The sequence below is a fragment of the Hylobates moloch genome, unplaced genomic scaffold (assembly GCF_009828535.3).
Source record: "Hylobates moloch isolate HMO894 unplaced genomic scaffold, HMol_V3 SCAFFOLD_13, whole genome shotgun sequence".
NCBI classification, from domain to species: Eukaryota; Metazoa; Chordata; class Mammalia; order Primates; family Hylobatidae; genus Hylobates; species Hylobates moloch.
This window is the reverse complement of record NW_026652288.1, coordinates 71,251,273-71,267,101: the sequence shown is the minus strand read 5'-3', so window position 1 is coordinate 71,267,101 and position 15,829 is coordinate 71,251,273. Positions and strand designations below refer to the sequence as shown.

At 42.9% G+C, this 15,829-nt stretch overlaps 1 protein-coding gene across 1 annotated transcript in view; it reads right to left on the bottom strand.

Annotated features, from left to right (window-relative positions):
* The window catches only part of GMPS (guanine monophosphate synthase), a 101,591-nt gene extending 86,611 nt beyond the window's left edge, over window positions 1-14,980 (bottom strand). The window contains exon 1 of the mRNA XM_032172036.3: window positions 14,687-14,980. Coding sequence (XP_032027927.2) covers window positions 14,687-14,713 — 27 coding nt within the window. The 5' untranslated portion in view covers window positions 14,714-14,980. The remainder of the gene's footprint in view (window positions 1-14,686) is intronic.
* Between the last annotated feature and the right edge of the window lie 849 nt (window positions 14,981-15,829).

The window sequence follows — 15,829 nt, the reverse complement described above, 5'->3', positions numbered from 1 at the left end:
TAATCTGAATACACAACACATAGGATTCTATGGGAATGCCTTCAATAAATTACTATGTTTAAGTTTTAAATGTTTAATAGATTTGGGAAATACAAGTCTCTACTGACATATAATGTTATCTCAGCTTTTCGTTGCTCTTGGTTAATAACTTCATACATTGAGAAAACTCTTTTCCCTAATGAGATTTCAAGCTAGTAGGTATTTATTAAAGACTACTATTTAGTTTCTACGTGTTATATATATTGTTTCAAATTCAATTATTTTTCCTCCTTAACTGAACCAGTTTGTACCTCTGACTGCAGCTTCATCTTCTTTTGCTAACCAAACACATCTCTTAGTTTTTCAAAGTAATCCAGACTCTCTTCTACGCTATCTACAAGGGGCCAACAGCTCCTTTCAAGTTCATGTGGGCACCTTCCCAGAATATAATGAACAGCTGAATGTACTATCTAAATCAATGAACTAAAAAGCAATTTAGCTTCAACTTAGATACCAGTTCCAGCACCCACCTAAAGATAGCCAGAACCCCATACACATACCCTAACCATGGAATTGGGTTGATGAATTCTATCCTCTCAGGTAAACTGAATACAGTTCCACTGTATGTAATCTGTACATTATGAACACTAGGGGTAAGAAAATAGAACAATTCTCTATTATCTTTTTCTTCTAATTTGAGGGGAAATTTAAAGTTGGTCCAGGGCCAGAATTTCTAATCTGATTTTTTAACCTTTGAAATCAACGCCTATTTCCCCCTCGACTTTCAATTATCCTAAGACTTGTCTTTCCAGAAAGTCAAGGCAATACTATTTTGTTGACACAATATACGTTTGTGACCAGTTCTCAAATAACTACGAAAAGTTGGCACTGTTGACTAAAATGAAAGTATACTATTCTTTGCCTCGTGATTTTTTTTTCTTTTTTTTTTTGGAGGCAGAGTCTCGCTCTGTTGCCCAGGCTGGAGTGCAGTGGCACAATCTCAGCTCACTGCAACCTCCGCCTCCCAGGTTCAAGTGATTCTCCTGCCTCAACCTCCCAAGTAGCTGGGATTATAGGAGTGCACCACCATGCCCAGCTAATTTTTGTATTTTTAGTAGAGACGCGGTTTCACCCTGTTGGACAGGCTGGTCTTGAACTCCTGACCTCAGGTGATCCACCTGCCTCAGCCTCCCAAAGTGCTGGGATTACAGGTGTTAACCACCACGCCCAGACTGCCTCGTGATATTTAAATCCTTTTAATATTAATATATTATTAATATAATAAAGATTAAAATCTTTATTATAGCTAGTTTTTCTATTCAATAACAAGCATTAGCCAACTGAGGAACAAGGTTATCTTTGGGTAGGTTTAAATCAGTATTAATCAGCCCAAATCAACCTGCTTGTTTCCTGAAGTTGGCAACATACACAATTTTGAAAAGGGTAATAAGCATTCAGCAAAAACTGTTGTCAAATTATTAAAATATTACAAGGAAAAGTTCTGAACTCTGTTCAGTCTGATTAGTTGTTCTGTTAAACTCCTCGAGTTTTTTCTTACATTCACCTTTAGTTGTCCTGACTCACTCTGCATTCCTGAGGTGACTGAGATCTAGTATTTTAACAAAAATTACTTTTGAAGGTGATTTCAAGTATGTGCACATGTGTAGCCTGTTTGCATGAAGAACCAAAGGTATCTTGCAAAGAAGCGAAGAAATGAAAACAATACAGATGGATACCCAAACTCTGACTTGTTCTCTTCAGTTTGTCTTCCCATACTATCAGTGTACTAATAAAGATGACCTTAAAATACAAAACAGTTTTTATGAAGAGATGAAAGATAATCAAAGGGCTGTATTTTTCTAAATACACTGAATATGTGTACACTCTCAATTTTGATTATCATGTGATCACTATTCCTAAAATATTAACACATTTATACATTTTTTTTCTTAAGAAATAAATTAGGCTAGGCACAGTGGCTCATGTCTGTAATCCTAGCACTTTGGAAGACTGAGGCGAGTGGATCACTTGAGCTCAGGAGTTTGAGACCAGCCTGGGCAACATGGTGAAATCCCATCTCTGCTAAAAATACAAAAAAAATTAGCTAGGCCTGGTGGCGCACTCCTACAGTTTTAGCTACTCGGGAGCCTGAGGCATGAGAATGGCTTGAACCGAGGAGGCAGAAGCTGCAGTGAGCTGAGATAGTGCCACTGTACTTCAGCCTGGGCGACAGAGTGAGACTCTGTCTCAAAAAGAAAAAGAAAAAAAATTAAACTTCAAGTAATAGAGTGTCACAATTTCACAAGTATTTAGTATGTGGTAGTATGTGGTCCATTTTTCAAGATGTTACTATTTTGTACTTCATAAACCCAGTCTCTTTTCTACATACGACCCTTTCTATTATACAGCACACATTAATTGCACCATTGGAAATAATGAATAAAATCTGAAAAAACTATTTACAAAATTGGTAAAATAATATTAATAATGAGAATGAATCAAGCATGTATTCCGACTCTAACAAGGTAACCACATAGTTAGTGAAGGAACGTTTTTAAGCAAACTGTTACCAGTTCACGACAAAAAAAGAATCCATAAGTTTTATATAAGCATCCATAAATTTGCATAACAAGTTGACAAAGTAATTTTATTTCTGTTGCATCTATAATAAAAATTGGGGGCTTTTAAAATATATTAGATTTTAAATTTTCATTTGTCTAGAAATTTATTGTATTTTACAAAAGTAGCAGTCGTCAGTACTGGAAATTTTTTTTAAATGGTCTTCATTGCAGATGTTTGAGAAGCACTGAACAGTGGCTATTAAAACCATTAGGTAAAAGGTTAATGAGAAACCTGATAATGACGGATAAGCTGGTAACATCTGAATCAACCAATGCAGCTTAACATACAAAAACAGACAACCAGACATATGTAACTCTCTTACTGTGATGCACTACATAAACATGAATGAAAGACTGGTCACATGTTGATAAGTGCTGAACTGGATAGGGACATGAGGGATCATTATACTCTTCACTGTACTTATGCAAATGTTTTCAATTTTCCATATATAACATCGTTGGCCCTAATTCTTCATCATTCCCTGTATCCATGATTTTATCACTTAAGTCTGCAGCTTGTCCTATTATAGATAGAACATACTTCCTCACCTTTGTCACTGGGCTCAAGCACAAGACTTGCTTTGGCCAATATAATGAGGGCAGAAGTCATAGTACACCAAGTCTTAAGCAGTCTTCATTTATTTTTATTTTTTTTGAGACAGGGTCTCACTCTGTCACCCAGGTTGGAGAGCAGTGGTGCGACCTCTGCTCACTGCAACTTCTGCTTCCCAGGCTCAAGCAATCCTCCCAGCTCAGTTTCCCAGGTGGCTGGGACCACCCATGCGTGCACCACCATGCCTGGCTAATGTTCTGTATTTTTAGTAGAGACAGGGTTTCCTCATGTTGCCCAGGCTGTTCTAAACTCCTGAGCTCAAGTGATACGCCCACCTCAGCCTCCCAAAGTGCTGGGATTGCAGGTGTGAGCCACCAGGCCCTGCTGCCTTAAGCAGCCTTAATGCTTCCACTTGCCTCTTAGGCTTCTGCCACCATGAGAACATCATGAGTGTACTAGTCTCAGGAAAAGGACAAGATCAAGTGGAGCTGAGCAATGTCAGCTGACCCGCAAACTCATGAGCAAAAAATAAGTGCTTATGTTTGTATGCCACTTACATTTTGTGATTGTTAATCAGCATTACCGTGGCAATAGCTAACTGAAATGCCACAGCACAATTTTAAAAATTAGTATCATCACATGCCTTTGTGAAGATGTTTCTACCACCAGCTTAAGTAACATTTAAAAAACTAATATCAGGCCAGGAGCAGTGGCTCATGTCTGTAACCCCAGCACTTTGGGAAGCCGAGGTGGGCGGATCACTTGAGGCTGGGAGTTTGAGACCAGCCTGACCAACATGGAGAAACCCTGTCTCTACTAAAAATACAAAATTAGCTGGGCATGGTGGCACATGCCTGTAATCCCAGCTACTTGGGAGGCTGAGGCAGGACAATCGCTTGAACCCGGGAGGCAGAGGCTGTGATGAGCCGAGATCACGCCATTGCATTCCACCCTGGGCAACAATAGCAAAACCCCGTCTCAAAAAAAAAAAAAAACCAGAAAACTAATATCAAAGCATCCATAGCAGGCTCTTAATTAATAACATACTTTATCAAAACATCACATTATATCCCATAAATATATACAATAAATATTAATAACATATTTTGATTCTGCCTTTGCTAACAGAAATACATAAGAATGTAAGTCAAAACTGTACAAAATGTCTGTAATTATGGTCATCTCTCTGTGACTTTGTCTTTATGATAAACATTACACTGATTCTTTAGCTTTAGGCATTAAAATACAAATGCACACTTATCTTTTTCTTTTAATAAGAGGGTAACCAATGAAGGAAAGACATCAGAGAAAAGAAACCACTGAGAAGCACTATTAACCTCTAGAGAGCCAGACGTGGTTAACCCAAGATGTACCACCTTAGACAAGATAATATGCCTAACAGACAAACTGATAGAGATTTTCTTAATAACTGAAAAAAGTTTTTACTTAAAAATACTGCACCAAGTTTGCATTTTTTAAAAACAAGTTGTTACCACGGTGAAACCCCGTCTCTACTAAAAATACAAAAAAAATTAGCCGGGCGTGGTGGCGGGCGCCTGTAGTCCCAGCTACTCGGAGAGGCTGAGGCAGGAGAATGGCGTGAACTCGGGAGGCGGAGCTTGCAGTGAGCCGAGATTGCGCCACTGCACTCCAGCCTGGGTGACAGAGCGAGACTCCGTCTCAAAAAAAAAACAAAAACAAGTTGTTAAATCCAGAGTGCTTCTGATTCTGTGTATTGTTCAGGGGAATGTTGTGAGTGACAGAAATGTTCTAAATCTTGATTGGGGTGATGGTTACATGACTACATATATATGTCAAAACTCAAACTACATACTTAAAGATCTATGCACTTCACTGCATGTACATTTTACCACAATAGAAACAAGCAAAACAAAACACCTATTAGTGAGTTTTTTAAACTATCACCTCTCTCCACAAACTGATACTAAAGATATAAAACTGATACAAAAAGATACTACCACAATGGGCAACTGTTACCCTCAGCCTTCAGGGGCATTCATGGTCAAGCTCTGCCGTGGTCAATAACAAGGCCAACAATCATCCAAATCTAAGAGCCAGTCTGTTAAAAACCCTAAGTCAGATTAAATCCACCTTAGAAAAGATACAAAAATCATCTCAAAATGAAACAAAGACATAAATAAGGGCAAAAACTATAAAACTTTTATAAGAAAATATAGGTAATTACACAAATCTTTGTGATATGTATTGAATGAGGCCAATAGTTTTTTAGATGACACCAAAAACTAAAGTGACAAAAGAAGAAATAAATTAAGCCTCAAAATTAAAGGTTTTGGTGCTTCAAAGAACACCATTAAGAAAGTGTAAAAAGATAATCTACAGAATGGCAAAAAATAATCACAAATCATATTGATAAGAAACTTATCTCTAGACTTAAAAAAAAAACTCGTAAAACTCAATAAAAAAGAAAAATAATCCAATTTTAAAATGGGCAAAAGAATTAGCCAGGCATGGTGGCAGGCGCCTGAAATCCCAGCTACTCGGGAGGCTGAGGCAGGGGAATTGCTTGAACCCAGGAGGTGGAGGCTGCAGTGAGCCGAGATCGCACCACTGCACTCCAGCCTGGGCAACAGTGCAAGACACTGCCTCAAAAAAAAAAAGGGGGGGGGACAAAAGACCTGAACAGACATTTCTCCAAAGAAAATACAGAAATGGCCAATAAGCACATGAAAAAATGCACATAACCAGTCATTGGGAAATGCAAATCAAAGCCAAAATGAGATCCCACTTCACAGCTACTCTGATCGCTATAATCAAAAAGACAAGTGGGTCAGGCATGGTAGCTCATGCCTATAATCCCAGCACTTTGGGAGGCCAAGGCAGGTGGATCACCTGAGATCAGGAGTTCGAGGCCAGCCTGACCAATGTGGGAAAACCTCAACTCTACTAAAAATACAAAAATTAGCCAGTGTGGTGGCACATGCCTGTAATCCCAGCTACTTGGGAGGCTGAGGTGGGAGAATCGTTTGAACTGGGGAGTTGGAGGTTGCAGTGAGCCGAGATAGCACCACTGCAGTCCAGCCTGGGCAACAGAGACTCTGTCTTGGAAAAAAAAAAAAAAAAAAAAGACAAGTGCAGAAAAAGATGTGGAGAAATTGTGATGGCTAATTTCAGGTATAAACTTGACTAGACTAATAATACCCAGATAGCTAGTAAAGGATTATTTCTGGGTATGTCTCTGAGGGTGTTTCCAGGAGAGACTGTCATTTGAATCAGTAGACTGAGAAAGTCAGATCCACCCTCATCCAATGTGGGCAGGCATTATCCAATAGCTGAGGCTAGGGCAGAACAAAGTCCAGGCAGGGGAAAGTCGAATTATCTCCCTTCTGGAGCTAGGATACCTTCTGCCCTTGTATATAAGAACTTCAGGATATGGCCTTCGGATTCCAGGACTTGCACCAGCAGCCACTCTCCCATCACCCTCCCCCCATCCCTCTCCCACCAAGGTTCTAAGGCCTTCAGACTCAGACTGAGAATTACACCATGGACTTCCGATTCTCAGGTCTTCGGACTTACACTAAGTAATGCTACCAGCTTGGTGGGTTCTCCAGCCTGCACAGTCTATCGTGGAACTTCTCAGCCTCCATAATCGCGTCAGCCAATTCCCCTAACAAATTTCCTCTCATATATCTCTCCATATACATATCTATTATCTATTTCTCTATCTATAGCCTACTGTTTTTCTGGAGAATCCTGATATAAACTGCTACACAGCAAACAGAAATATAAAATGTTGCAGCTGCTTTGGAACAGTCTGACAGTTCACTAAAAGGTTAAACGGAGTCACTATATGACCCAGAAATTCCACTCCTAGGTATATATTCAAGAGCATGAAAACTTTTGTCTAGATAAAAATCTATACAGAAATGTCCATGGCAGCATTATTCATAATATTCAGAGTGAAAACAACCCAATGTTCATCAACTGATGAGGGGATAAATGTAAGGTCGTATACATACAATGGAATATTAGCAGGTAATAAAAAGGAATAAAGTACTTATACATGCTACAAGATGAACCTTGAAAGCATTAAAAGCCACAAAACACCATATATTTTAAGATTCTAGTCACAAAATGTCCAAAACAGATGCTACGGTCTGAATGTTTGTGTTCCCCTAAAATTCATATGTTGAAACCTAATCACCAATGTGATAATATTAAGAGGTGAGGTCTTTGGGAGGTGGTTACAGCATGAGGGCAGAGCCCACATGGATAGGATTAGTACCCTTATAAAAGAGGCCCTAGGGGCTGGGCACGGTGGCTCACGCCTGTAATTCTAACACTTTGGGAAGCCAAGGCGGGTGGATCGCCTGAGGTCAGGAGCTCGTGACCGGCCTGGTCAACATGGCAAAACCCTGTTGCTACTAAAAATACAAAAATTAGCTGGGCATGGTGGCGCATGCCCAGCTACTCAGGAGGCTGAAGAAGGAGAATCACTTGAATCCAGGAGGCAGAGGTTGCAGTGAGCTGAGATCTCGCCACTGTACTAGTGAGACTCCCTCAAAAACAAAACAAAACAAAAGGCCCCAAGGTGAGGACACAGCATCAAGCACTTCTATGACCCAAGAAGTGGGCCCTCACCAGGGACTGAAACTGCAGGTCCCTTGATTTTGAATTTCTCAGCGTTCAGAATTGTGAGAAATTTTTGTTGTTCATAAGCCACTCAGTTTCTGGTATTTTGTTTTAGCGGCCCCAACAGACTAAGACAATTGGCAAAACTACAGACAGAAAATGAATCTGTGGTTGACTAGGATTGGGAGGGAGGAGTGGTTGCAGGAAAATGGGGACCCTTGCTAAAGGGTAGAGGGTTTTTTTGGGAGGGGAGATGAGAATGTTTTAAAACTGACTGTACAAATGGGGGGTGATGGTTGTACAAATCTGTGAATACACTAAGAACCATGGGGTTGGATACTTTAAATAAGCAAAGTACATGGTTTGTCAATTATATCTCAATAAAGCTGTAATAAAAAATTTATTTAGGAAAAGTAAATGGTAGAATCCAGATTGTGGACATGGATGTTGACTAAAATTTCTTTTAATTTGCTTGCCAAATAATAAGTATAATAAAGTTCTACTACTACCAATAACATCAAAATAATGATATATCTACAGGTACTTTTGTTCATCTAAAATTTCCCAAATTAATCAGAGATTGTTGATCCAAAATTTGTCCAAAGCAGAATTTTAGAAATCTGGAGTCCTAAATTTACATTCATAATAGGATTCAGGAGAATTACTGAGACTCGTTCTCCAAATTGCAAATGAGGTAGAAATTAAATTTACATGGACCGCTGTGAGTTTTGAGATTAAAAGGTTACTGTTTTTCCAGTGACAAACGGGAGTAACTAAACAGAAAACTTCACATGTCCAGGCAGCTTTAAAGGTTTGGGAAACATCCCTTGCAAGTGCTACGGCAGACTAGAGAAGATTATTTTACCTTTCGGTCAGGTCCAGTATTGCTGGCTCACCACTTTTAAAACACAGGTAATTAATGACACTCAATTCTCAAGAATTTTAGAATAACACTCTTATTATATAATTAACTCAGAAAAATAATGCTAATGTATACACACTAGACTTAAATTTTAGCCACATTTTAAATACACATCACTGGGGAGAAATCAGAGCCAAACTCAGAACAATATGTGCTCTATAAGTGGAGTGACCATATGGTCCAGTCTGCCCAGGACTCTCCTGATGTACATCTGTTATTCCGATATCCCACCCAGCTTAACATTTGTCTCAGATTTTTCTTTTTAACAATATACTATGAATAACTGCCTTAAAGTAAAATAGGACGGGTTTGTTAAACTTTCACCTTATATTTAATACCACCTTCGGCTATGGCTTTGTCCAGTGTCGTGTGGGTTGCAAGCATAGTAAACAGAGTTCTCATTTTTAACTTCTTGTTCAGTCTGAATGCCAAATACTGGTAACACATCTTTCCTGACTCTTTTCTAATAAAATCTCGTTCAGTCTGAATGCCAAATACTGGTAACACATCTTTCCTCTTTTCTAATAAAATCAAGTACTCTTGGACACAGGCAATTAAGGATAGCTAACTCTATCTAGTCTTGGGTGATGACAGGAGAAATATCTGAAGCTGCTGTTCCTGCCAGCTACTCAGTGTACCTCCCAGTTGTGTTACAGCCACTCCTCACCTTGCAAGATGCACAGGAGCCTAGAGGCCATTATAAGCTGGGTCACTGGGAAATATGGGGTATTTGTGTAACACATGCAGGAAAGAGATGTTATATGTCCCTGAGTATAATGTATAGAAGACAGTAATCTGAACACTCTTGCTACAGGAGTTTTGCCATTTACTTACTAATTGTATTGTGTAAATCTACGATTTTTTTGTATGTAATATTTTATTTTGCAGCACTTATTATAAATTTAAATTTTCCATACCTTCTTTTCTTATGCTCATGTGCCCCAGTTTAGAGATCTTATTCCCTTTCACATTATAACAATCTTAATGAGTGTATAGACTTAACTATATAATCTCCTAGGTCCTCAAAACCATGAACCTGAAGCCATAGCAAGGGTCCACCAACAAGAAAACCAATTGACTGTTATGCTTTTACTATAATACCGCAATTTTTTAATCACCATCATTCTTGAGCAAATACAGAAGCATCTCTATTCCACAATAAGCATGAAAAAAATATTCTACACAACCCAGAATTGTATATGCCACACAAAGATTTAAAATTCTATGAAACAATTACTTTTTTGTTGATTCACAAAGTGCTTCAGAATTATGCATTAACCCCGACCCTTTCATTCATTTTCAGCATCTAAATATGGTTTAGGTTAGAAAGAGGCATAAAATCAAAGTTTAAGGCCAGGGCCGGACACAATGGCTCATGCCTATAATCTTAGCACTTTGGGAGGCGAGGCAGGCGGATCACCTGAGCCCAGGAGTTCGAGACCAGCCTGGGCAACATGGTGAAACCCCACCTCTACTAAAAGTACAAAAGTTAGCCAGGCACGGTGGCATGCGCATTTAGTCCCAGCTACTCGGGAGGCTGAGTCAGGAGAATTGCTTGAGCCTGGGAGGCAGAGGTTGCAATGAGGGGAGATCATGCCACTGCACTCCAGCCTGGGTGACAGAGCAAGACTTTGTCTCAAAAACAAACAAAACAAAACACAAGGTTTAAGGCCAGGCACAGTGGTTCATACCTGTAATCCCACGACTTTGGGAGGCCAAGGTGGGCAACTCACTTGAGGTCAGGGGTTTGAGACCAGCCTGGCCAACATGGTGAAACCCTGTCTCTACTAAAAATATAAAATTAGCCGGATGTGGTGGCACACGCCTGTAATTCCAGCTACTCGGGTGGCTGAGGTACAAAGATCACACAAGGATCACTTGAACCAGGAAGGCAGAGGTTGCAGTGAGCCGAGATCATGCCACCATACTCCAGCCTGGACAACAGAGCCAGACTCTGTCTCAAAAAAAAAGAAAACAAAGTTTAAGAATGTACCACAACAGTAAAATTTTATTATTCTGGGTAGCAAATAATTATTCTTTACTTCAAACAACATCTTTTGGAATGTAATTCATTAACCTTAAAAGTATCAAATACATTTGTACAAGTATAGGACAAGTCTATACTTTTTGTAAAAATTCTTAAAAGACTGAATTATTTTCCTTAAGTGACAAGTTGGCCCACGCTAAAGGCGATGTCATCCGAGATTCCTGGAGGAATTTCAAAACCTTTCAAGTCTAAGAACATACTACACTAAAAACCATTCCTTTTGTCTGCAGCAGTTCTTCCACTCTAAATGAATATCCTAACGGAATAAAATCTGAAAAACCTAACTTTTATCTAAGAAAAAAATTTACTAAGTTGTGACAAAAGGTGATACAGTTGTTTAATTCTCAGTACATCCCAGATAAAAATCCCAAGTTATATTCCCATTCCATTCAAAATCTTAAATTTGGAAATTCCAAACTTAAAATTAACATTATTAAATGCCATTAAAGATTCTGTATCACATGCAATCACTAAGGGAGTGTTTATAAAACATCTTTCATCCAAGTATGATATAACCTAGTCATAACCTTTCAATGAAGGTGATAGGACAGGTACCACCTTTACTCCAACCAAGAGTTTCACCCTTAGACAGGGGAAAAGAGTAGGAAACTTGACAAGTCACCCAAAGCACTACTCTGATAATGCTGCCTTAATAAAACTCAAAAAGTTACTATGTCAAATACACCCTTGCCATAATAAAAAGTTTTTAAAGAAAAGCTGACACCTATGCTGTGAGGATGCAAAGGCATAAGAATGACACAATGGACTTTGGAGACTCAGGGGGAAAGGGTGGGAAGCGGGTGAAGAATAAAAGGCTACATACTGGGTGTTGTGTATACTGCTCGGGTGATGGGTGCACCAAAATCTCACAAATCACCAGTAAAGAACTTGCTCGTGGCCGGGTGTGATGGCTCATGCCTGTAATCCCAGCACTTTGGGAGGCTGAGGTGGGCGGATCACGAGGTCAGGAGATTAAGACCATCCTGGCTAACACGTGAAACCCCGTCTCTACTAAAAATACAAAAAAATTAGCCGGGCGTGGTGGCGGGCGCCGGTAGTTCCAGCTACTTGGGAGGCTGAGGCAGGAGAACTGCGTGAACCCAGGAGGCGGAGCTTGCAGTGAGCCGAGATCGCACCACTGCACTCCAGCCTGGGCGACAAAGCTAGACTCCGTCTCAAAAAAAAAAAAAAAAGAACTTACTCATGTAACCTAACGACACCTGTTCCCCAATAACATACGGAAATAAAAAATTTAAATAAACAAAATGCTGGCCAGGCACAGTGGCTCACTACTGTAATCCCAGCACTTTGGGATGCTAAAGTGGGAGGATAGCTTGAGCCCAGGAGTTCCAGACCAGGCTGAGCAACATAGCGAGACCTGTCTCTACAAAAAATAAAAATTAGCAGGGCGGGGTGATCCACGCCTGTACTTCCATCTACTCAGGAGGCTAAAGAGGTCAAGGCAGCAGTGAGCTGTGATCACACCACTGCACTCCAGCTTGGGTGATAGAGCAAGATCCTGTCTCAAAAAAATATATGTTAAAAATTAAATAAAATATTGTGTATAAAAAATAATTAAAATAACCCAAATGCTTTTATAGCTTTTAGGCCCCTCTCTAGTTTCTATCATGCGAAGATGCCATTTTAGAAAATCCTGATAACTGAAATGTACCAGAAACAGGAATCAAAACCAGCTCTTGCCCAACTTTTAATTTATGAACTAAGATACACACAGCAAAGGCCCAATCAATGTACAAAGTAAGCCTTTCCTCCCAAGGGAAAGGTGGTTCAGTGGTAGGCTATGGAAAATACAGCTCCTACTTATTTCCAGGTGGGCCTCTTAGAAATATGCATAATAAAGTAGGTGATATAAGGTACTTCCCCATATTTAATATCTCTTTACTTAAAATATTTATGATCAATGGCATGTTATGGTTTGTCAGGACTTTATTCCTCAGGGGTACATACAATAATCATAGATTTGATGAAATATGTTAATTCTCCAGATGTTCCTCTTGAAAATGCTTCCAATTCAGTCCACAACTAATTGTTAACATAGTTTTTAAAATGTTTAATTATGCTATAAAACATAACCTTGAAATAAAATTAATTCACCTTAGGCTCAAATATAGCAAACTGATAAGATTATATTTGTCATTCCAACTCGAGCAAAACAAAGAAAAAATACCAGTTAGGAAAAAGAAAAATCCTCTTACATACTCTGGAAACAAATCTTATACTTTCCAGTCACTTAGTTTTGTGAAAATACTCCTCTCAAATGCACTATGTATTTTTCAAAGCCCATAAATTAAATTCCAGTCCTTCTAACACCAGTTATTTCACCTATCAGCATAATGGTGAATCTTTCCAATGAGTTGCAAGGCTCAAAACTAGGCAGAAAAATGCTTTGCAAGTCGACTAGTAATCGGGAAAGAGCTGGACAATGGGGTTTACATTTGCTCCTTAGGTCAGAAACTGAAGGTCTGTGTGTCTTAAGAGCTCCCTGGACCTAAGCACCACTGGTGCATTGGTTTAAAAGAGTTAAAATCAGCTACCCTATAATCTTTTACTCATTGTTCGACAAATACTTTTTGAATGATTACCGGGTGCTAAGCAACCATTCAAGAGGCCCTCCTAAGATGTGACCCTTGAGCACCACCTTTTAAAAAGAATGTTAAAATTCTGCCTGAACAAGGCACTATCTGACGTAGAGCACCAAATCCCACTGGAAGTATATATAATCCCACCCCCTGAATGAAATTTAATTAAGTTTTTTCCTAAAGCTAGGCCTTCAACAGCGTACAGGAGGAGATATATCTTACTCAAGTAAATCGCAATTCAAAACCGCACGGTTTCCCGCTGGCAAAACTGACTTAGTGAAGGTCGGAAAGAACTCCAGGCCAATGAAAATTTTAATACAGAGGTAAAAGCGAAGGTGCCCAATTCAGAAGCGGGACGAAAGTAAGAGCAACAGTCTAAGAAAAAAGTGAGTTGGAGGCGAGATGAGCAGCAGCGGTCAAACGTGCTCTCCCCGCCGGGTACGTCAAGGCGGCAACTTTTCCAGCACTCCGGAACTCCCGACTGCCCAGCCCTCGGGCGAGCTGGCACGGCTCGCGTCCCGGGGAGGGACCCCAAAGGCGGGGAAGCGGGTTACCCCGCAAACCAGCAAGCTCAACAGGGAGCAAGCTGGACGGGGGCGGGACCTGGACACACACCCTTTCCTCTCTGAGAAGGAAGCGGGGAGGGAGAACAGAGTGCGCGATCCTGGGGCCACCAGCCCTCACGCGGGCCTGCAGGGGCGTGGGGGGAGGGGGAAGACGGTGCAGCTCCGCGGGGTTCGTCCAGAATCGGCCTAACCGCCGCGGAGCCCAAGGCTGGCGGACGGAATGGAGCGGGCCTCGCCGAGGGCAGGCGGGAAACGGGGTGGCGGGAAGACCAGAGGCCGGCCCAGCTCCAAAGCCGCACAGGAAGCCCCGACCCTGCCATGCCTTCGGCGGGCCCCGGAATCGCCACAACGGGCCCCCAGCCACCCAAAGGGAAGGGGTGGGAGCCGAAGAAGCCCCCAACCCGATACGCAGACACACAAGCCCGCTCGCCTCCCTACCCCCACCCTCGCGCCGCGCTAGCGGGCTCTGCGCCCCACAGCGGCGCGGGGGAGGCGGGGGCCAGCGACGCGGCCGCGGGGAGCTGATGCCCTCCCCGACGCCCGGACCTCGACACGCAGACAGAATCAACAAAGCATCGCCGCTCCCGAGAAAAAACATGCCACAGGCCCCGACCAGGGACTCTCCGACGCGTGGCTGCCCGGGCCGCAGGGCTGCGCGGACGGGCTGGGGGAAGGGGGTGGGGAAGGGCCCCGCGGGGTGGCTCCCCGGTCCGGGAGCCTCCCCCACCAGGAGCGGTGCTGCAGCCTCCCCCACCGGGAGCGGTGCTGCAGGGACCCCCACGCTGACCTTGGAGTCTCCGTTGCACAGAGCCATCGGGGCCAGGGCCGGGGCCGCGGCGGTGACGGCGACAGTACGAGACGGGGCGGGAGGATGCCGGAAGGGTCGGCGCCGCGGGCCGAGGCTGAGAAGGAGGCCTGGTCGAGGAGCAGCCGGCAGCGGAGAGGAGCCAGCCGCCAGAAAAGCGCCGAATGGAGCAACAGCAGCGGAGCGCGGGCCCCAGCGCCGCGGGAGAGAAGACCAGCAGCGCGCACGCTGCCCCCGCCTCCTGCTTCCGCCCCGGCCGGCCACTGGGAGGAGCCAGAGCCCGTTCGGCTTGGCAGCCGAGCCTCAGATACCCTCCGCAGCCGCCGCCAAACCGGCCGGCCCTCGAGAGGAGGGGCTCGCGGCGCCCGGCCCCGCCCCCAGCCCCGTCCCCGCCTGCAAAGCCGGCCGGGTCTCCGGCGGCCCGCCCTTGGGAGGAGGAGCCCGCGGCATCCACCGGCTCCGCCCCTTCTGCCCTCGCACCCAGGAGCCCGCCCCGGGAGGAGGGGCCTGTGGCGCTGGCCAGTAGAAAAACCGAAGCCGAATCCGAGCTAGTTTGCTGCTACCGGATTTGCCTGCTACCTTGGACGACTGCGGGAGGCTGGCGGCATCGAAGAGGCCTCCTGAGAGCTGGGCCCCTGGCGGAACTCTTAGCCGGTGGCGTGGCCTTATCTCAGGTTGTTGGACATGAAGGAGGCCAAGGCTGCTTTGGAAAGTTCCGTAGCCATATCTCAAGGATGTCATTGTAGGAACTGATCACTTAGATACTTCAGAAGTTATACAGCTCCCCACAAAAAGTTCTACAGCATGTGCAGTATTTCCAAAGAAAAGGGAGTTTGGGAGTGGTAATGTGGTGAGCAGCTGGCCCAGGGAACTGGTCATGAAGCTCTGTTTGCACAACAGTGTTTTTATTGGAATTGTTTGTGGGGAAGGGGCTGCAGTCCCTCCACCTACCCCTTGGCAACCATCAAGATGAGGTGTTACTTTGAATTTGGTTACCTAGAGGCCTAAATCGAGATTGGGGTATAAAGAATAATACTTGAGATGGCTTCCAGCTAACAAAGCCTTTCCACAAATATTGTTATAATACAGCCAACATTTTGCTGCAGTCATTCTTGTGTCAGACTG